Source organism: Sinocyclocheilus anshuiensis, unplaced genomic scaffold (genome assembly GCF_001515605.1).
Source record: "Sinocyclocheilus anshuiensis isolate Anshui unplaced genomic scaffold, SAMN03320099.WGS_v1.1 scaffold1523, whole genome shotgun sequence".
Lineage (NCBI taxonomy): Eukaryota > Metazoa > Chordata > Actinopteri > Cypriniformes > Cyprinidae > Sinocyclocheilus > Sinocyclocheilus anshuiensis.
Genome location: NW_015552644.1, coordinates 98,346 through 121,790, shown reverse-complemented (window position 1 = coordinate 121,790; position 23,445 = coordinate 98,346). Strand labels below are relative to the sequence as shown.

The 23,445-nt window shown below is 36.8% G+C and overlaps 1 protein-coding gene across 1 annotated transcript in view; it reads right to left on the bottom strand.

Moving 5' to 3' along the window:
• Positions 1-12,059: 12,059 nt before the first annotated feature.
• Positions 12,060-23,445, bottom strand: part of LOC107666958 (gastrula zinc finger protein XlCGF8.2DB-like) — a 21,226-nt gene continuing 9,840 nt past the window's right edge. Inside the window, exon 2 of the mRNA XM_016458514.1 lies at positions 12,060-12,895. Coding sequence (XP_016314000.1) covers positions 12,060-12,895 — 836 coding nt within the window. The remainder of the gene's footprint in view (positions 12,896-23,445) is intronic.

Sequence of the window (23,445 nt, the reverse complement as noted above, 5' to 3'; positions counted from 1 at the left end):
GAAAAATCTATAATTTTGACCCATACAATGTATTGTTGGCTATTACTACAAATATACCCATGCTACTTATGACTACTTTTGTGGTCCAGGGTCACATATATGCATTATAAGACAAATGATATCACTTATAACCTGAAGCAAAATAATATACAAGAATAAAACCTTTTGACATTGTTCTTTGGGGAGGAGCTAGATCTTTGATCTAAGTGTCCAAGACAAATTTCCTTTGGGACAAAAAAGCTTATCTTATCTTATCTTATCTTATCTTATCTCACAGATATAGATGATCTTATCTCTATTTTACAAAAGCTCAACATTTTGTTGTTATTGTGAGTGCACATAAATAAAAGCAGAAATAGATTTTTTATGAATGATGAAACTATTAGGCTACTCTTATGACCAAAAATGACGGAGTAACCTATTCTAAGTTCTTTCCGCAGGAAAAAATGCAAGAGATTGCGCGGGCGCCTCCATGTCATGCAGTAAGCGCAATAAAACTCCCACACTTCTCATAAACAATTGATATGCACATCTATAGCGAATATTAATCTAAATTAACGTCAGAGTGAACCGCCATATAGCAGCCCTACTCCTTTCCATGAGAGATCATGTGAGAGATCTTTGTCCTGTCTCCTACAATAGCCTATATCTGAGAAGCAGCTGTGGCGATGCTTGAAACAGCAGCTTGGTACATTTGGCCATCAATACACAGAGAGCGAAGGCTCTGGTTTGAGACTGTAAATACCAAGTAAATATATGCGGCTTGGAAGATGGAAGATGCTGAAGATGGCGGCTAAAGATCACACGCACCTGGCAGGTGCTGCGTGTGGTTTAAAAAAGCCACCTATTTTCTCAAACAGAATCGGCATCAAGATTTCTTTCATCTATACCCTTTTCATATAATTGGATTTTAATGTCGTACATTTTAGTAATATTGGTCCTAACGTTGCAACATCAATATATTAATGAAAACAATGATGGAGTTTTCCCCTTGGTTTTGAGGAGTCAACACGCACTGTTTTATAAGATCCTAAACAATGGGAATGTAAAGTCGGCTTGTACCTCAGTGACTCGTGAAAAGGTATTGCCATCCAACAATGACTCACTCCTGGGATATGTTCAGCTCGCATTAATATTACTCTTGGCTGGTGATATAGAACTTAATCCAGGTCCTCAACCATCTGAATCTGTTGGTGGTGAGTGTTTGACTCGGTTACCTTCAACACCTATCTGTTCGAACGTACATTTGAACAGATCCATCAAACTTAGGAATCCGGTCATGAAAAGGCATCGATCAACAAAATTTTTCCAAACATTGAATCAAGCTAAAGTTGTCTGGGATGCACGATGTAAAGTGAAAGGATTGTTTGGCGGACATTTTAGGATTATCAGAAACCAAGTGAATTTGGTCTTGAGTGTGTTGGTGTGAATATTTCACTTTCTGCTGAAATGTCATTTATTTTAATCTGTATGTATCGTAAACCCTCAGCAAAGTTGGATTTTTATGACCAATTTAAACAACTCCTTAACCATTACGATCTGAAAAAGGAAGTAATTATCATGGGAGATTTTAATATCAATTGGAATGAAAGGAAAGAAAAAATTTAAAACAGATCTTTGATTATTTTAATTTTACACAACTGATAGAACAGCCTACTAGAATAACCCCTCATTCTAAAACTATAATAGATTTATTGTTTACAAATAAACCTGAAATAATTTTAAAGCATTATATTTTTTTGACAGGACTGTCTGATCATAATGTAATTTTCTTTTCAAGAAAACTTACAAAACAACGCTTTTTAAATTAAACTAATTTAAAAAGCCTGTTTATCAGGATATAGTCCCTAAAAATCAGCAACAAAATCTTGGAATAGCTTTGAAAGAGATAGATTGGAGTGAAGTCCTCCTAAGTGGAGACATAGAGGGAGGATGTGATTATTTTTTGGGAAAAATTTAAGAAGTGTTTGAGTTGTTTACTAGAAGGGGACGGTTAACAGAAAGAATAGGGAATACACTGCCCTGGGTTAACAATGAATCCTTAAAAAAATAATTGAATTCTGGTCTTATTACTGATCATTATAAATATACTTCTATGAGGAATAAAGTAATCCAGACTTTATGAAAGACCAAAGCCAGTTTTTTTCATGGATATAATTGAGGGATCGAAAGGGGATGGGGAAAAAATCTGGCAGACTATTAATAAACTAGTTGGAAAACAAAAGAATATGGATAAAAGTTTTGAACTTAAAATTAATAATATTTTAGTAAAAGATCCATTAACTATAGCTACTAATTTTAATACATATTTTTAAAATTCAGTTGACGAAATAACCCAGCTTTTTACCTTAAAATATATTACTTATAGACCTATTAATTGTGCCCAACCTATTTTTCAAATAGAGGAAGTAACTGAATTAGAAGTAGCTAATATAATTGACGCATTAAAAAGCTCTAAAGCAAAGGATGCCTATGGGTTTGATACAAACATTTTTAAATATAATAAAGATTCCTTAGTAGGCCCAATAACACATATGGTAAATGTGTCCTTTAGGCAAGCAGTTGTTCCATCAGCTTGGAAGGTGGCTGCAGTCACCCCAATTTATAAATCTGGAGATAAAACTAATTTGAGTAACTATAGGCCAATTAGTATCCTTCCGATTATATCTAAGGTAGCAGAAAAATGGGTAGCTAAGCTTCTGACTAATCATCTAAATAATGGTTTTACTTATTTACATCCAATGCAATTTGGTTTTCGCAGTAATTATTCAACAGAATCAGCTAATTGTCTGTTTGTTGAGAAAGTCAAATGCTTGTTAGATAAGAGTATGTGTGTTGGTGCTGTCTTCTTAGATTTAAGAAAGGCATTTGACACTGTTGACCATCAGGTTCTTTTATCTAAACTAACAAATTTTAATTTTTAGATAAACTTTGGATAAAATCGTATCTTTCAAATAGAAAACAATGTGTGTGTATTGATGGTACAAAGTCTTCATACCTTGCTTGCCCCATGAGGGTTCCACAAGGCTCCATCTTGGGACCAATTTTATTTTCACTTTATATGAATGATTTACCTGGAGTATGTACATATGTAAATGTTCAGTTGTATGCAGATGTAGTAATTTTTACCCATGCTAATAACTTTGAAAAAGCTTCGATTACTTTGACTTCTGCAATGACCAATGTACAGGAATGGCTTACCAAATCAGGTTTATTATTGAAAAAACTGTATGATGTTTGCAAAACAACCAGTAGAGATGACACATTTTAAGGTATTCCTGAGAGGGGAGGAGCTTGAAATTGTTAAAGAGTTTACATACCTTGGGGTGACTTTGGATTCTGCTTTAACTTTTAAAAGTCATGTGAAAAAGTTGTCTAATATTGTAACGTTTAATTTAAAGAATTTTAAGTATATTAGGCCATTTTTGACAGTCGGTCATAGAGGTGCCATATAGGCGAACATCTTTTGGACAGAAAGTATTATCTGTAATAGGGAGTAAAATGTAAATATTGGAATAACTTACCGCAGTCAATAAGACAATGTTCTACTTATCATACCTTTAAAGATCATTTCAAAAACTGGCTTATGACGAATCAGTTGTGTAAACATTTTACTTAGAAATTTTAAAATGTCTTTTATATGCTGTTGTATGTGTATTTGAGTCTGTGTCCTTGTGTGTACCTGCCTAGGGACTGCGGATGTAAATTAGCAATGTTGCTATAATCCGGCTTGTTTACACTCTGTATTGCTACAGATGCTCATTAACATGCTTTGTCCCTATCAAATAAATAAACTAACAATATTCCCAGTGCTTTTTGATGTCATATTGCCTTTTGCCTTTGACTCACATTCCGAAATGCTTGTTCAGTGAATTTTAGGTGGACTGTATAAAAATATTTGGGAACTGACTGATCTAAAGGCTACTTGTTTAATTTCATAAAACGAAAAATTTTAATTAAATTGTGATGAGCCAATACCAATAATCACCAATAATTACCAATAATCAGGTAATAAAATGTTACAAAACCGAATGGGCAATTTAGGCTATTTTTATTATTATTATTAATAATAATAACAACAACATCTTTTGATGATATGTACTACTAATTGCCCAGCTCCCCGTCAATGATCTAGCACCCCTTAGCATCTGCGTTCAAAATTCTCTGGCGCCGCCCCTGTGTCACAGTGTGAACAATTATAAGGTGTTTCTCCAGTGTGAATCATCTGGTGCTGTTTTAAACACTTTGCTGAAGTAAAAGTCTTTTCACACTCAAAGCACATATGATCCCTCACAGCAGTATGTATTTTCTGATGTACTTTCAAATTTTGTAGACATGAAAAACTCTTTCCACACAAATGACTTGAATGTGGCTTCTCTTTTATATGAGGGTTGAAGCTCTCAAAAACGTTTTGCCACACTGGTCACATGTACAGTTTCTCTCCAGTGTGGATGTTCATGTGATTCTTAAGTTTTGCTGATTGTGGAAAACTTTTTCCACACTGATCACAAGTGAACAACTTCTCTCCCATATGAACTCTCATATGTGCTGTAAGGTTTCCTTTTCGTGTGAAACTCTTCCCGCACTGATCGCATGTGTACAGTTTCTCTCCAGTGTGGATCCTCTTGTGTTTTCAGATGTGTTGACTGACTGAATCTCTTGTCACAATGTGAACACTTATAAGGTTTTTCTCCAGTATGAACTCTCATGTGAACATCAAGTTTATATTTTCTTGTCAAACCCTTTCCACGCTGAGTGCAGGTGAAATAGTTCTTGGTTCTTCTTTTCATTAAATCTTTCTGTTTGGTTTGATAGCAACTCAATGGTTTTTTTCCAGTTCTGAAGTGATTTTTCTCCTCAACTTCACTCAATTCTTTATTCTCTTCGTTTTCTTCAATCAACTCAAAAAAGTAAAAATGTAAAAATATTAATAGTAATAATAGTACATCTAGAACATTTTATTTATACATCCCTAAAACTTTCCATGAATGAGGTACACTGATCTTCAAATTATGATTTTTAAAACATTATAGGCACAAATCCCATGTTTCTATAGGGAGAACTATTAAATGTGTTTGATCAACCAAAGAATGATCTAACACACATAATTTTGTTGAAAGAAAAAGTACCCAGTTTACAGAAAGGGTCCCTTATTATTTGATTATTTAGCTATATTACTGCAGAGCTCTAAAGATTTTTCCAATTAAAACAAACACAATCTAAAACTACTTAACAAACAGCATCTTCACAGCAGCAGATCTCAGTTCAGATGATACTCCTCCAGATATTTCTGCTTGCTTCAAAACTTAGACACGACTGTGAGGATGAGAATATTACAGGTAACCTGATTCAAAAACTGTATTTTTCTATTTACAAAAACAACATTTCTAACAGTTTGTATTAAACCAGCATCACTACAAAACAACAGAGCACGGTGAAACTAATATTCTTCCTCTGAGGTTTAATGGTGTTTGGCAAACAAACGTGTGTTTTAGCGCCACCCGCTGGACTGGAGTGTGAAGCGGCGAGAGGAGGGAAATAATATGAAGGAAATACTTAGTGTGGCGCGTGTACAGATTTAAATTTGGCACAGTCGACTCTGCTTAACTTCAACACTATTTGCAGAAAACAGATGTTGGCTAATGTGTTGGCTACCTACCCTAAGATATTCTCACAATAAAAAACACAAACATGAACATAAGCAGATCCATTTTCGTTTGGAAAATGTTTTTCTCTCTGAATCAGAGAAAGTAAGCCTGTTCATAAAACATGATGCCTGATCACTGATGAGGTGCAGCCACACATACATTTAAAAAACATGTTCAGCTTCCTCATATTTGACTAATAAATACTCAAACATTAAATATATATATATTTTTTTTAAACATGCCATATTTACATAACAGCTGTGCAGACCATTTATGAAAGTATAACTCAGAGAGCAAAATAAATGTGGAAGAGTCTGTGTCTCATTACGACATCTGTGAAACAGCAGAATCGGATGCATTTCATGAGTCTCTGCTGAGTAAAACAAGATATGCAGTCAAATTGAAAACATTGTTCAGTGTTGTCCCCAACTAAGCAAGAAACCAAGCTCAGTCGGGGGGCCAGTTCTCCTCTGGCCAACAAACCAACAAGGTGTCATTAGCCACTCTTCCACTGTCGGGCCAGTGTGAGCCAGTGCTTTCAAAATAGCCTCAGAACTGTTATTATTATTATTATTATAGTACATGTAAACTACATTACTAAAACACCAAAGACAGAAGCTCCAAAGAAAATATATAAATTAATAAATAAATAAATAAAAGACATTCAGAATTAAGTTGCTAAATAAAGACTCATAGTACTAACTACCTTTCGCAACTTCACGACTTCATTAAAAAATCCAGTTCATTACAGACTTGTATAAAAGGAGGAGATTTAGACAATCAACATTTATGAATGAATAATTTGCCATTCAGGATAATGAAGTTTAACAAAATTGTCAACAATCTTATCTTCATACTCATAATAACAAATAAGTAAATCTGGCCCTTGAAAGTCGTTGGTTTTTTAAAATGTGTGATGGATTGGACACACCTCGATTAGACTCCTTATTTATTAATGCGCTGCCAGCTGTGATAGAATGTCCCATTGTTATGGACATCGTCATTTTTGATTCTGTTGCTATGGTTGCCTGAATGTGGTTGTAACGTTAGCTGTTCATTCAGACAGATATGCATTAAAGGGGACCTATTATGCAAAATTCACTTTTGCAAGGTGTTTGGACATAAATGTGTGTTGGCAGTGTGTGTACAACTACCTACCCTATAATGATAAAAATCCACCCACTTCACGTGCCACCAGAATGATCGTGAATGTGGTAGTTAAAAATTGCATATGAAAGCAATGTGAAATCGACCGCTTTAATTTGTCTAGCTCATAATCATATTCAGGACTTATAAAGTTCGTGTTAGCATGCGATGGCACCATGAGACCAGCTATGTTGTTCTTTTTATAGCGCCGTGCTCCCCGTCTGTGTAATTCATAAATAATCTGGCAGGGTGCAGAATTCGGCACGACACCGGTTCAAACATATATGGCTGAACTAGCAGTTTCTGACATTTCCAGTGCGTGAGAGAGTGTTTTGTTATTGCTGGCATGCCGGTGCGTGAGCTCTAGAAACTCCACCCTCTTCTGAAAGGGGAGGCGGGAGCACCAGCTCGTTTTCATTTAAAGGAACAAACACAAAAAACAGCGCGTTTGGCATACCCTAAAAATGGCAATTTCAAAAAGCTATAAAAAAATGTCTGTAGGGTATTTTGAGCTAAAACTTCACATACACACTTTGGGGACATCAGAGACTTATTTTACATCTTGTAAAAAGGGGCATAATAGGTCACCTTTAAAACAGATGCTTTAATCTGCTGAATAAATCAAACAGTGACTGAATGCAGCCCAGCCATCATGGACATTTGCATTACTGAGTGTATTGTATTACTGCTCTATAATTCTTGCCACATTATATTTATTTTATTTATTTATTTTTGTTAAGTTAGGCGTTTATTATGAGAATTATAATAATTATTGATAGTTTAAATAATTCATCAACTGATCAGAAATTAATAAATAGATTAATCATAAAAATAATCCGTAGATTAATCTACTATTAAAAACTTCCTTGTGTAATTTTATCCAAAAAGGCATCTGAAAATTTATTTATTGCTATTTTCCATCTTATTATGACACAGATAATACAATTTTATGGGTTTTATTTTTTAAATTTCCCTTGAAATTTTTAAAAATATAACCGGTCGGTGTACTATAAAAACATCCTGTAAGCTTCAAAACTCAAAACTCTCTCATTCGTTTAAAAGCCGCTTTTATTGAAACCAAGCTCAGAAAACGACTTCTTTTGGAATGTGCCACTTTATGACGTAATAGTGAGGCAAAAGCCCATCTCTGCAGAAGATCAACGCCTGCTTCTACAGCACTGTCTGTTTAGCCCCGCCCACCAATTTAACATCACTGCCTGCTTAGCCCTGCCTACAATTCTACATCACTGTCTGTTTTGCCCCTCCCACCAATTCTACATCACTGCCTGTTTAGCCCCACCCACCGATACATGCTTGTGGCTCAGACTAAATACTTGGTGTTTAGGGTCTGACGACATCACGCAGGCATGGTTTGTTCTCAAGGTCAAGGAGCATGCGCAGTTTACATGCTCCGTGTGAAGCCCGCAAATGTGTGACATCAGTGGTTCATCCGCAATTATATGAAGCTATGAGAATACTTTTTGTGCGCAAAAGAAAAAAAAACATAACGACTTTATTCAACAATTCGTCTCCTCCACATCACTCAGGTGCCATTTTTGATAATATCCGCTGGATGTAAACAACGTATGCTGTTTTGGCACCAAGGTGATGCGGAGGAGACTAATTGTTGAATAAAGTCTTTTTTTTTCTTTTGCGCACAAAAAGTATTCTCGTAGCTTTGTATAATTGCGGATGAACCTCTGATGTCACATGGATTATTTTACAGATCTCCTTGCTACGTTTCTGGACTTGGGAACATTTCAGTTGCGTTGCTGTCTACGCAGGGTCAGACAGCTCTCAGATTCCATCAAAAATATCTTAATTTGTGTTCCGAAGATGAACGAAGATCTTACGGGTTTGAAACGGCATGAGGGTGAGTAATTAATGACAGAATTTTCATTTTTGGGTGAACTAACCCTTTAAGACGTTCCAGGCTACAGTGGTGTGAAAAATTGGAGTGGCCTAGTCAAAGTCCTGACCTGAATCCTATTGAGATGCTGTGGCATGACCTTAAAAAGGCGGTTCATGCTTACAAATGCAATACAAATATTGTAACAGTGAAATTCCTAATAGTAATTCCAAATTGCCATATCCTATGTTTCTCTATTCAAACAACAGCGGTTGAGTAAGTGCATTTATTCAGCGATCACAATAGCAAAAATACAGTCGAGATCTCATGACAGAACACAGACTGGTTGAGTGACGCTTTCATTTAGATCGCTAAACTCCAGCTTATTTGTCGTTTTTTTCAGATCATTGGCGGCGGCGCTTCCGCAATGAGGAGCGAGCGCGCATGGTTGCCAGATTGCTTAAAATAAGCAAAACACTGGACAGAAAATGTATGCTTGTAACAGCGAAGCTCTGATTCGGGGATTAGAACTATTGATATCTGGCAACCGCACTCATGAAAGCTCGCGTAGTAGAGGCGTGTAGAGCAGACCGCAATAACATGTCTCCTTTTTTGGACGTTCGGCGCGTTCTTTTGGGAAAGTATGCTTGAATTTGAAATATTCACGATATTTTCAAATTTTACATCTTCGTCAAAATTATTATCGCTAATATTCGATATATCGCCCAGCCCTACTGTGGTGGCCGGAAGATTTCAACAGAAGGTAGGGGAGCGCGGGGCACAAAGTAACGAGGGGTAAGTTGTAACACACGTGGTTTAAATATTTCCACACATGCTAGCATAACCAACTTTACAGCATTTACTAGTTACCATATCAACATTATATAGAGGAAAAAAGTGCGCCAAAATTCAAAAGTCTTTTGAAGATATTGCTGAAAATTTATTTTACCATAGTAAAATTATATTTCTGGCTTAAGTAAATTTTTCATCTCAGTTTTTATTACTCATTTAAAATGAGACAAATCTGCTATTATTTTAATCTCCAATCTGTTATTTATCAGTTTAGATTATTTTTTAATGCTTCGCTAACAACAGATAAGTAACCAGTTTTAAACTCCAGTTCCACAGATGGGGCACGTTGTAACACTGCGTTACAATGTGCTATTCTATGACATTAGCGATGTAATTTACACTACACGAGAAACAGGTGAATAAAGACTGACAGTCAATGTTTAATGTTAAGAAATTATTATTTCAATACATGTAAAGCATTTTGGCTCATTTATGTGTGCCTTCTCAAGCATGGTTGCAATGTGTTCATTGTCAAACTCCAAAATCAGATTATTTGTAATTCTTAAAAAACGCCATTATTTTATTTGAAATAAATAATTATTTTATTGACAAAATATTTTAGTTTGTCTTGTATATTTTTTTCACTTCCAATTTTTGAGGGTAAATAAAGAAAAACGTATACACTGTAATTATGAAACAAAGCGACATATTTGTACTAGACAAGTGTAAAATTACTGTGGATAAAAAAAATTATACTCTGAACCCCATGTGGATTTACACAATTTGAGAAAGTCAAAAAGTGTTACTTTGTGTCCCGCTCTCCCCTAAAAGCTTACTGGGAGAAGTCAATCCTATTGTACACAGAGAATGAATATGCACATTTGAATGTATACAGTACATTTATTTGTGTAGAAATGCATTACATGTAAAAAGAAAATTAATTTGCATGCAAGTCATATATAGCGATGCAATTTTCTTTAATAAGAAATTCAAATTTGGTGTGAACAATAAAACTGTTCAAAGAGAGCTGAATTATAAAAATTATAGTTCAAGAATTAAGCCAAAGTGACTGGGAAAAACCGAAAATGAACTCTAAATAAATAGCAAAATGCATAAAATGTTTTCAGTATTTCATTGAAAATTGTATCATGTAAATGCCCCCAAAACAAATGAATGCCTTAAATGCCTAAAAGCAGACACAATCTCATGAAAAACACAGTTATGAAGGAGAAAATTGGCAAAACAAAAATGAATAATGAAAGAAATAGACTTTTTCCACTTTCTCCACCTTGCAACTGAGGTCTAAAAATTAGTCAAAATCAACTTAATGTCTGTTTACCTCAGGGACAAAGTCAAGATTCTGAGAGAAAATGTACTTTTAAATATGATCAAAATGTTGCTTCACCGTATTTCAGTCACAGTTGCTGCCATATTTACTGTATCAAAGCTCTTCCCACACTCACAGCACAGAGAGAGTTATTTTCTGGGCCTTTTTTAAAGAGTCAACTAGCGCTGGGCGGTATGACCAAAAATTTATATCACGGTATTTTTCAAAATTATGCCGGCTTCACAGTATATGACAGTATTTTTTTTTTCATGCATGACCGGGTGTTAACCACATTTTCTACTGACTGAGAGAGGAAATACTGCAGTACATTGACTTAGAATGCCATATTTTACTGTCATGATGAGTAAATATTGTAGAAAAATTCCACACTAAATAGTGACTAAACACGACCCATTAATACATGTTAACCAGGAGTCACTCTCATTTATTAACGCGACATCGTCTGATAAAATCAACCTGCATCTACACTAAAGAGCGGTGGTTTTGGCTATATTACTTTTTTTTTACAGCGCACTGCCTGTGTCTGAGTAACAAACCAAAAAAAAAGTGCATAATATTAACAGACGAACTATGCTCATATTTATAATTCCAAACAGTCAGTGTCAGTGGACAGGTGCTTGGAAACGCTGTTTTGAACTCATTTACTGACGAGTCTGCTGCGGTATGGGCAACTGAATGCGCTGCTTCTCTGCCGCTCACTGCACAGAACAGACGCAGAGAGAGGCAATACTGCACCGGGAGAGTCAGACCTCGCTGGGCAGTACAAGCGACATCTTCCAACTGAACAATGGCTAAGGTTCATCCAAAAAATTGCTAGGTTTGTCAGTATATTCTATGGAAAAAAAGCCGCTAAAAGGGTCTGAAAGTTGCTAAATATAGTGCTAAAGTCACGCTCATGTGTGTGAGAAACAGGAGCTGATGGCAGGGGGCGGTGAATATTTGTGGCTGAGTTCACGTTCTGCTAGTTACAGCTTCAGTTTCAGAACTTTCACGCTTAGTAACACATACAGCTGTTCCCTCACCACAGTGCAACAGTGAAAGGAGACCACTCTCAAACAGTGTCGCATTCCGAACGTTGTTTAAACGACATACACCGGTATTGCAGTATTTTAGAAATTCATATCATAAAAAAAATAAACACGGTATTCGGTATGAACCGGTATACCACCCAGCACTAGAGTCAACCCTTAGAAATCTCCTTCCAGATCAGTTCAATTTCCTCACGGCACAGTGAAAGCGATGAACATGAGCTCTGAGACCAGCTTTCCAACTCTTCTCACACAGATGACTTCGCTCCAGTGTGAATTCTCATGTGAATATTAAATCCTTGTTTATAGGCGAAACTGATTCCACACTGACAGCAGGTGAAAGGCTTTTCCGAAGAGTGAGTTATCAAATGAACCTTAAGGTGTCCTTTCTGAATAAAACTCTTTCCACACTGAGAGCAGACGAAAGGCTTTATTCCATTGTGAATCAACATGTGATTCTTCAGGCTTCCTTTACGTGTGAAAGTGTTTCCACACTGAGGGCAGGTGAAAGGCTTTTCTGAAGAGTGAGTTATCAAATGAACCTTAAGGTGTCCTTTCTGAACAAAACTCTTTCCACACTGAGAGCAGGTAAAAGGCTTTATTCCAGCATGAATTAACATGTGATTCTTAAGGCATCCTTTACGTTTGAAAGTGTTTCCACACTGAGAGCAGCTGAAAGGCTTTTTCCCACTATGAATTATCATGTGATTGTTAAGGCTTGCTTTACGTGTGAAAGTGTTTCCACACTGAGGGCAGGTGAAAGGCTTTTCTGAAGAGTGAATATGCACATGATCACTAAGTTGCTTTTTGTGTGTAAAACTCCTTCCACACTGAGAGCAGCTGAAAGGCTTTATTCCAGCATGAACTAACATGTGGTACATAAGGCTTCTTTTCTGTTTGAAAGTGTTTCCACACTGAGAGCAGCTGAAAGGCTTTTTGACTTCTGGTATTTGAATGTTGCCGTTTTCAGTTTTAGAGAAACTCACTGATTTTTCTCCAGTGTTGAGATCATGATCTTTCTGATCCTGATGCTTCTCCTCCACTTCATTCAGATCTTGTCTTTCCTCTTTCACTTTCATCAGGCCTGAAATGAAAACATTATAATGATGAAAATAATTGATGCAGCCAACGTGAGTGAAATACCCGCGCTCAGTTGTCAAGTCATCATAGGCAAGTTATGGCAATGCGCTGCCATTAGAGGTTTTCTGAGGATGTCACCAACTGTTAAAGCATTAGATTTAAAGGTGCACTAAGCGATTTTTGCCAAACGATGTTGATATTTGAAAGCACCAAAACAAACACTCCCATACCCCCAACGGCGATCACGGAAACAAGTGAAGATGACACACAAGCATATTCAAACAAAAGCCAACATGGATAATTTGTGTGAAATGAAGCAAAATCAACGTTACTTACCTATCAAGAAGAACCCTTCTTTTTTTACATTTTGTTTCTCTGATATTTTCCTCTTTTTTTTTAATCTGCCCTCTATCTCTGCTAACATCCGTCCTGTGCACTCAAATTGAGCGCTCTCTTCAAGACACGCCCCCTTACTGCTGATTGGCTACAAGTGTGTTTTGGGACTCGGTCTGACGCTGTGGTCAAAAGCGTTTTTCAAAAACAAACAAGACACTGTCATTGGGCAACTACACAACTCTATATCAAGTCAAGTAACCTTTATTTCTGTAACACTTTATTGAATACAGATTGTTTCAAAGCAGCTTTACAGTGATCAACAGGGACAGAGAAAAAACAGTTGAATTCTGCTGTAAAGCAGCTCTAAAAATGAAATAGTGCTATTGCTTAGCTGAAGTTAGTTCAGTTCCATTGCATCAATTATTAAATTAGTTCAGTTTGGCTATAAAGCAGCTCTGCAGAAAACACCACTGATCAGATCAGTTTAATTTCTCATAGTGTCATTGAAGTCTGACTCTCTAACCATTAGACCAGGGTCAGGATCAGGGCCGTAGCTGGGACACGGTGCAGGTTGTTCCCATGGGCCCTTTTTTAAATTATGTAAATGGTACAAATAAATAAGCAGAACAAAGATGCAAATTAAACAATGTTTAAGATTTTCTAATTTTTTGATGTTCAGGTACAGAAAACGAATAATCAAATGTAAAATATCATTGCACAGTCTTCAAAATATAGATTAATTCTTGTTAAAACTACAAAGTAATTCAGTCAAGAGCAGTGAGTGATTATGGAAGCATATGGGTAGCAGTATTCATTTTGAAATGTAATTTACAAAATGGCAATGCAATATGTAAAATGGCAATGCATTTCTTTATTTAAATTTAAATTTTTCCATACCATATGTGCAATGCTTAGTGCAAAATGAAAATGAAAATTCAATTATATAATTTACATTTGCCATTTCCTACACTAGTTTTAATATGTAAATTAAAAAACATATTTTAACGCTGTATAAGTTGCAAAATTAAAATGTATTACTCAAATCAATTAGATGTTTAACATGTCCAAGCAAAAACTGTAGCAAAATGATCATTTAAATGCCATTTTTCCTAAATGCATTTAGACCACAGTCTATGATTTAGACCTAGAGGTAGGACACATGGAATGCATTTTCATCATGATACCGCGTGATAATTGTAGCAAAATGCAGTGTGAATTTCAAAATGCATTCTGAGCCAAATGTGCAGCAAAAGGGTAGCAAAAATGGTGATTTAAACGTATTTTATTTTTCTTAAATGCATTGACACTTACGCTTAAGAGGTTTGAATTGCATTTTCATTAAATACCCTGCGATCAGTTTAGACTAGTCAATGTGGATTTGAAAATGCATTCCAAGCTGATCACGCCCCCAACCTGTCAATCATTATACTAAGGCGGGGCTCAGCAACAGGACACACAATAGGTCAATATTCCCCATTAACCAAACGCTTTTCACATGCCTCAACATCTCTCACTGTTTTGCACTCCGATTAATGCACATAAGCAATCAATTCTACACTTATTTACTTGCCACCTTACACCGTGGCTACACCGGACGTGACAGTTGTTGTGTTGTGTCGCATCGCTGATTATAATGGGTTCAATACTGTCATTTGTCGCACCGCTCGCGTCCGGTGTAGACACGGTGTTGCCTTCCTGTCTTCTAACCCATAATAGAGCACAAGTCCCGTGGCACCTAAGCGTCTCCGGTTGATGCCCGTGACCATACAGAAAACGCTGCTACTCCTGCCTGCCCCAGATGGTACTTCACCAGTCAGATCTAGACGCAGCTGTCACAGAACATGCCACACCCAAAGTGAGATATCTTAATATTATAAATCACGGGCATCAATCGCGGTGTCCGGTGGCTGCTCTTGTGGCAGGCGCGTGACATGTAGGTGCCACGGAACATGCGCTATATTATGGATTAAGAGAGAGGGAAAAAAATATAGGCTAATGTAAGGTGGTAAATAAGTGAAGAATTTGCTTACGTGCATCACTCGTCGTGCAGACAGTGAGATGTGCGACGCACCTGCAATGCTTAGGTGCTCGGGGACACGCGATCCATTATAGAAGAAGAATAAAGTATGGTGGCAAATAGGTAAAAGTGTAGAATTGCATTGTGTGTTTGCTTATGTGCATCAATCGGAGTGTAAAACAGTGAGAGATGTTAAGGCAGGTGAAAGGCGTTTGGTTAATGGTAAATATTGACCCATTGTGCGTTCTGTTGCTGAGCCCCGCCTTGATGTAATGATTGACAGGTTGGGGGCGTGATCAGCTTAGAATGCATTTTCAAATTCACATTGACTTAAACTACATTATCGCGTGGTATTTAATGAAAATGCAGTTGAAACGTCTTAAGTGTAAGTATCAATGCATTTAAGAAAAATAAAAGACATTTAAATCACCATTTTGCTACCTTTTTGCTGCACCTTTGGTACAGAATGCATTTTGAAAGTTTTGCTTGGACATTTACAGTTTTTGCTTGGAGATTTTATCTAATCAATTTGGGTAATACAATTTCATTTTAATTTTGCAACTTATAAAGCGTTAAAATATGTTTTTAATTTACATATTAATACTAGTGTAGGAAATGGCAAATGTGAATTATATAATTGAATTTTCATTTTCATTTTGCACTAAATTTTGCACATATGTATGGGAAAATGTAAATTTAAAAACAGGAAAACATTGCCATTTTACATATTGCATTGTCATTTTGCATATTAAAGTTCAAAATGAATATTGCTACCCATATGCTTCCATAAGTGATTTTGTCTCTTCTATTTTCTTAGATTAACATTAAGGACACAGACAGCAGCTAGTAAATTAGACGTGGTCACTTTAAGAGACAATGCATCAAATACAATGATACACATCTGATTTCTTTCTCAACTGTTTCGTTCACATAAGACATAACTAACAGATTTTCAATGGTACGCACAAAGACAGGTATTGTGACATAATTTTGTACATATTTGTCCGTTCAAGCACAAGAAGAGGCAAAACTCAATTTGGTGTTCCTGGGCTGTGAGCTGCGGCTCTTTGTGTGTGCACTATGCGCACAGAACACAGTGCGAGGGAGAGAACTCAATTCTGTGTTTGCATGAGTACTCAGTTGAGTTCTTTGGCATCTTGTGCTTGAATGCTTTTAAATCTCTTGAATTTTTAAATTGGCAAGGCTTAAAAACTTGTGCAAATGATAAGCTTTCGTGATGACGAGCAGCAGTGGCCCGTCAGCTGTTCTGAGCATCTTCCATGCTGGAAATCGCTGGAGGGTCCCCCATAGCTGTGGGCCACTGCAACCGTCACCACCTTTCACCCCACTAGCAACGGCCCTAGGGGGTATTCCAGAAAGCAGGTTATGTGACATTACCGGGTATGTTTAAGGGTAAGCGGATAACCTCAACTTTCGGTTACAAAAACGGAGGTAACTTTCAGGGTATGTAAGTAACCATAGCAACTTGCTCTCTGAAGATAACCTGCTCTGGAGTAGGTCACTCGTCGATTCGTCGCTCTGTTGAGAATGTCTTGTGTGTTAACCAGGAACATACTCTTGGTTGAATTAACTTACACCCAGATGCGTTTTTGGAACCAGCATACCTTGAGTAAGCATGCAAGTAAATGCATTTTGCACCTTTATAGATTATGTTAGTTCTCTAGTTAAGTAGCCTAATAGTATTAATCTATTAACTTTGCATAAAAATTCGTCTTTTTACTTAAGTACCAGATATGGTGTCATACCATTAAATCTATTTAATACGACTGACTTTGTATTTAATGTGAAGTTAATAAAAACATAGTAAGTTACTAATTAGCCTATAACACTTTTGTGACGAGAGGGGCGGGGCCGAGAGCCGTGGGAACAGAGCGAGGCCGGTTGAGGAAATGCTAATGCGGGACACCTGCACCACTCACCGGTCTCGAGTCCCACGGAGGAGCGCCGGAAGAATAAAAGGAGGAGTTACGACAGTGAAAAACGAGAGAGGATCAGGCCTGGACTTTATTTTGTGTTTTGTGTGCGGCAGTCGTCTGCGAGGGGCTGCCGCTTTACTTTCATTTTGTGTTTGTTTATTTTATTAAAGTTTTCTTGGAGCATTCGCCGGTTCCCGCCTCCTTCTTCCCGACCTACGAACGTTACAACTTTCTTTGTACAAAAAGAGAGCAAAGAATGTTTACACTATCAAAGAACATTTTCACTTCAGTCCAGCAAATTCAAGCACTCTCAAAAACTCCCATAATAATCGCTAAAGCTGTTTACACTGTAAAATTTATATCTTACTTACATTCGTACATCTTCACTTTGTTGTTTCTGATGAGATAATTAGCCAGAGATTTCAGTCAGCCAGCGCGCGCAGTGACGAAACAGCGTGTTTCAGCGGTGACTCATCTGAACGCCTCTGATTGGTCTTTGTATTCATAAACTCAACATAATAGTATGGGATTGGTTATAATGCACAGTGCTTTAAAAACGTGTGTGTCTCTGACTCTGTGCCAGCCAGCGAACGCAGATTTGAATTTAGCTGCTGGAGATGTTTTTCTTTTTTATATGCATAGTTTACAGGACAAACTGCGCATTTCACCCAAAATTGTTTGGCGTGATATGATTCCAAATTTAGGGGGGCCAAAGGGGGGGCCAAGCTTGATGGCAGGGGGTCACTGCCCCCCCTTAGAACCGCCCCAGGTTATAATAAGGGAAGCTGTCTGCAGTGTATGATGAATGAATCTCTTATTTACATCGCATGTACTAACTACATCTGCACATTGTTGTTTCTGATGAGAGAATTCGCCAAAGTGCAGAATTCAGTCAGCGAGTGTGCACACTGACCAAAAACATGGCGTATCAGCCATGTTAATATTTAGAAAAATCCCCTTAAATAATAGAAATATTAAAGAAAAAAATCTTGAACTAAAATCACAAAAGCACAAATATATATTGGTTCTCATATAACTCTGGCTTCATTCATTTGTATGTTCTTTTACAGTATATAACTGTTTGTGCTGTTAAATGTTAGGATTTTGTCTAAAATCCTCCACCGTAGCCCCGCCCTGCAACATCAAGCCCTGCCCCCCAGCAACACCCAAATAAAATATGTTCCCACGGCTATGTATCTTACTGTACTGTACTGAACCGTACCGCTCAGTGGAAATGAGCCATAAGTGAAACTCAAAAGACAGCAGTTATCAACTAGAAGCTACAAAGAATGCAACTAGACATAGTTGCTCTTCAGGAGACCAGGGGGTGTATTGCAGAAACTTTCTTATCTTAGGTCTTAACTTAAGATATGATACGTTAAATTAGGATTTTTCGCAAATTCGTATTACAGAAGCAAATCTTAACTTGATTTTAGGATTCTTATCCTATCTTACAAAATTGTATCTTATCTCTAGTTAGGAAATCTTAAATGGCATCATCAAGTTCGACAATCCACTCTCAGGTCTGTTACCAAGCAACCAACACTGTATTGGCTGATGAGGTAAACAAAATGAATAAACAAAGCTGGTGAGCTTTTAATTTCAGTGCCGTGGAAATTGAAACTATGATAAGTTCGGTAGAAATGGCAAAGCCAATGCTATTTTTGCACTGCACATTTATACTGTGAAGATTTTTTTTTAATTATTGTTATTGTCAGTTTATGCAGTAGAGCATAAAGTGTCAGTTGCTGCATTCACATCCAGAGATGATAAATGGGTAGGTGAGGGAAAAGAGGAGGATACTATGGAGGAAAGATGGGAGGGGGAAAGGGAGCGTAGGTTTCGTCTAAAAGTAACCGGTATAGGGGTTGGTGGCACACAGGTAGCAAAATGTAGTTTAAATGTAATGAAGAAATGATCAGAGATATGTAGGGGTTTTACCAAAATGTTGTCTGCAATACAATTGCGTGTGTAAATTAAGTCAAGTTGGTTGCCTGATTTGTGCGTGCTTGTAGTGGTAAGTCGTTTGAGATCAAAATGAATTCAAGCAGCAGATCTATAAACAAGTATTATGCAAAACACTCACGCGCAGCCGTCCATCTCTTCTGTTGACTAATCGCTTCTCCCAAGTTATGATAGTGACCAAGCAGTTTAAATACTCTACAGTTGCTGTGGCCGCCTTCTAATTAGCCCAGCCAATAACCTATAGCAGGGCAATTGCTCAAATCGAAACTACAGTTCGCACTTAAATACAGGAAGGGAGCAATGCAAATAACACAGGCTCCTTCTTAGCCGAGGGCAATTATTATAATTACCAGTAAGTGCAATCAAAAATACAAACTCCACCGAAAATACAAAGTAGAAATAGGCAGAAAACGAAATATTCCTTCCTAGCAGCAAGTAATAATTCATGTCAATAATTAAATTTTTATTAAAAAATGGAATAAAATCAAGGATTTTATGTCAAGTTAGGAGGTTTCTGTTATACCCCCTTCCTATCTGTAGTTAAGATAAAATAACGCACTTAGGAAATGCTGTTCTGTAATAGCCTCTGTCCTAAATGTGGTCCTAACTTAAATCAATTTGGTTACCAAACAGATAAGATAAGATTTCAAAGTTAGGATCTTTCTGTAATACACCCCCAGGTTCCCGGGTTTTGGATCCATCAGGGAGAAGGACAGCGCGAACATGGTGTAGACTTCACAATTAGAAAGAGTCTGCTGGGAAGAATTGCTCATATAATGTGGGATATGGGATCTTAACGAGTCCTTTCCATACAGCTTTACACAGCAGGTCTAGTCAGCATTATTAGTGCTTATTCACCAACTCTGACTACCGCAGCTGAAGCAAAGGACCAGTTCTACAATTATCCCAACATTGCTGTCAACGGTGTCTCAACAAACAAGCCACTGTTCATTCTCTGGGATTTCAATGCTAGGGTGGGCACTGACCACAACTCCTGACCAACTTGCTTGGGTCAGTTTGGTCTTAATCAGTGGTTCTCAAAGTGTGGTTCTCTGGCGGGCGCGGGCCATCAGCAGAAAAAGAAAAGAAATAAAACAGTAAACAGCCAAAGGACGTAACTTAGAATGGGAGATGGATCGGTGTGTGAAAGGGAAAAGAAAAGCCATAGATGAAGTCGCTCAGACCCAGGCAGGTGCTAGTCATTCAAAAGCTAAATGCAGAAAATATGACGAGACATATCTTGCTATCGGCTTCACTCACCGTATCTACACTTGACGCGACAAAGCTACAGTTGCGAATCATTTTAACTTTGTGTCAGTACGTCGTAAATAGAACAAGGCATCAGTTTAACACTAGAACCGCCACGGGGTAAATTTTACCAGTGGATGTTTTTAAAACGTACATAAAACATTTTTAATAAAACATTCAAGTATCCCAGTCACTGACTTTTACTAAAATAGTGTGATTTACAATCCCCTGTTGTTAAAAACTGTTTAGATAAAACCAGATCAAAAAACAGGTCATTTATACCTATAAGCACCAGCGCGGGTCAAATTTACCCGCTATATAATGCCTGTATGTTCGCGCTGTCATTTTCGTGCTGCTTATGTTTTAACATAGTACATTGCTAGGCAACGCCTTTCACTCACTGAATTAGTGGTTATCAGTTTCATAAATAAAGACAAAATTAGAAAAAGAAGGTGATTTATGAATGCTGAAGCGGTATAAGAAGCACTAAATGCCATGAGTGATGGAGAGTTTGATGGTGGGGAGATAAGTAAAGCGTCCTGTCGGCTCAGCATCTGACGGCGATCAATATATCATATTTAGACGTTTTATCCTAATGTTACTCATAATTGTTCAAAATTTGGATTAATTATTTAATTTTTGTTTTGCCATTTCTATCATTTATTGTTCGCTTCTGTGTTGCTATTTATTCTAGTCTGCCTGTTTCCTGAAGAAAAAAAATTGGATCTGATGTAATGAATAAAAACTTTTTTTTGATTACCCGAAGTTTATTGGTATTCTTCTTGTATAATTCAAATTATAAATGATATAACTAAACAAATTAATAATTCATTAGGTGAAGCTGTGCACTTGAATATGTCATCGCATCATCCTATGCAATGTGGTGAATTAGGCCTATTATTGCTCATTATTGTCTATAGGCTATTTTAGTAATTTAAATAACATGAGTTATCTTAATATATTGATTAATGACATTGTATTATAATAGCCTATTACACCACCCAAATATGTATTTACTTCCTTCTAATTCTCGTTGTCAGTGCAGGCTTGTTTAGCTTAATAATGACCGTTATGAAAAGTGACTAGTGTAGCCTGCATAAAAAAGCCTTGAACATAAAACAACAGGACAAAAAAATAGTTGATGACTAGACAGTCATTTCATGACTCTAGACACTTCTTTGTGAAGACATTAGCATAATACAGTGAAATAATATGTCCTTTAGCCATTCAAAAACAGCTGTCATGTGCGTGGGTAAAATGTACCCGCTGGCGCTTTTAGGTATACAGCGACCTCTGGCGGTTCTAGTGTTAATGTCGGGGATTTGTCGTGTCGCACCGCATCCAGTGTAAATGGAGTCACTGATTATAATGGGTTCTACTGTATTTTGCCGCTTGCGTCCGGTGTAGATACAGTGTTAATTTCGTTGGTGAGGAGGGAAGGCCTGTGTGTGTCCTATGCCTTAGCGGACAGCATGAAACCCACAAAAAATAAATAAATAAATATGAAAAAACTACAGAGAGAATAAGAATAATAACAGTTATTCTCTGTATGCTATTTTTCAATGTTTCAAGTGTTGCAGGTGTTTTTTTTCCGCTGATGACTCAACTTCTGATGCCCTTGACATACAAAGTTGAGTGAAACAGGGCTGTGTTTAGCTCCCACACTCTTCAGCATCATTTTTGCTGTCCTACTGAAGCACACCTTTGGGTCTACTACTGAAGGGATATACCTTTGTAAGAGGAAAGATGGAAATTTAAAAAATGTCAGTACCGACTGTTACCAAAATCAGTATTTTTGACACCACTAAGTCACAGCAGTCTAATATACCTCCTGTTGCCCATCATTAATCATGTAACAAAAGAAAAAGAGAAAATCCCTTAATGCTCTTTAGTGAATAACTTCATTAGCTTTTTAAAGGATTAATCTGCGTTTAATTTATACAATGTCTGCTTGAAAGAATGAATAATATTGTCTGTATGTTGTTATAAAGAATGCATATATCATTGATTGAAAAGAAGATCATGTTCTTGTTTCTTTGAGAAGTGGTTTTATTTAATTTTAAGATAAATAAAGACGTTATATGTCACAGCAGTTAAATCTGTCTGTATTGCATGTTCAAACCATGTCATTCATATTAACAGATTTATAGATGTTTCTCTAGAAGTGAATTAAGTTTGGACATTTTTGAGAAATGCTTAAGGGTTGGTTCACCCAAAAATGAAAATTCTGTCATTAATTACTCACCCTCATGTCATTCCAAACCCGTAACACCTTCGTTCATCTTTGGAACACAAATTAAGATATTTTTGATAAAATCTGAGAGCTCTCTGTCACTCCGTAGACAGCAATGCAACTACAATGTCCCCAGGTCCAGAATCGTAGCAAGGACATCGGTAAAATAGTCCAGTAAAATTGGAGAGTATCCACTGAAAGTAAACAACGTAAGCATTGTTTACGTTTAGCATGTGCACACTTTTGCTGAACGTAATCAGCGTTATGTTCAGTAGACAGCGTGCGCATGCTGAACGTAAACGACGCTGATTATGTTGTTTACGTTCAATGGATACTCTCCAAAATGGTGGAAGACGGTAACTCAGGGAGAAGAATTGTTGAATAAATTATGTTATTATTGTTTTCTTTGCGCACAAGAAGTATTCTCATAGCTTCATAAAAGTACGGTTAAACCACTGAAGTCGCATAATACTAGCCTAAGTAAAAATAAGCTTACTAAAGACAAGTAAACAGTCACAAATGAGGCTACAACAGAACAAAGATCATAAGAAACGGCCTACTTGAAAAACTTAAAGCACTGGATAATAAATATATTGTATAAAGAAAATGTGCAAATACACTGAATAGTCTTCACTGTATAAATTCGATATACATTCATTCTTATTTATTTTACAAAAGTGATTCAGTCAAGGACAGCAAGTAATTTTCTTTCTGATGTTTGATTTACATTATTGACACAAATGGTAACAGCAGCTATATTAGGCTGCATTATAGTTCACCCAAAAATGAAAATTCTGTTGATGTTCTAAACCTGTTTG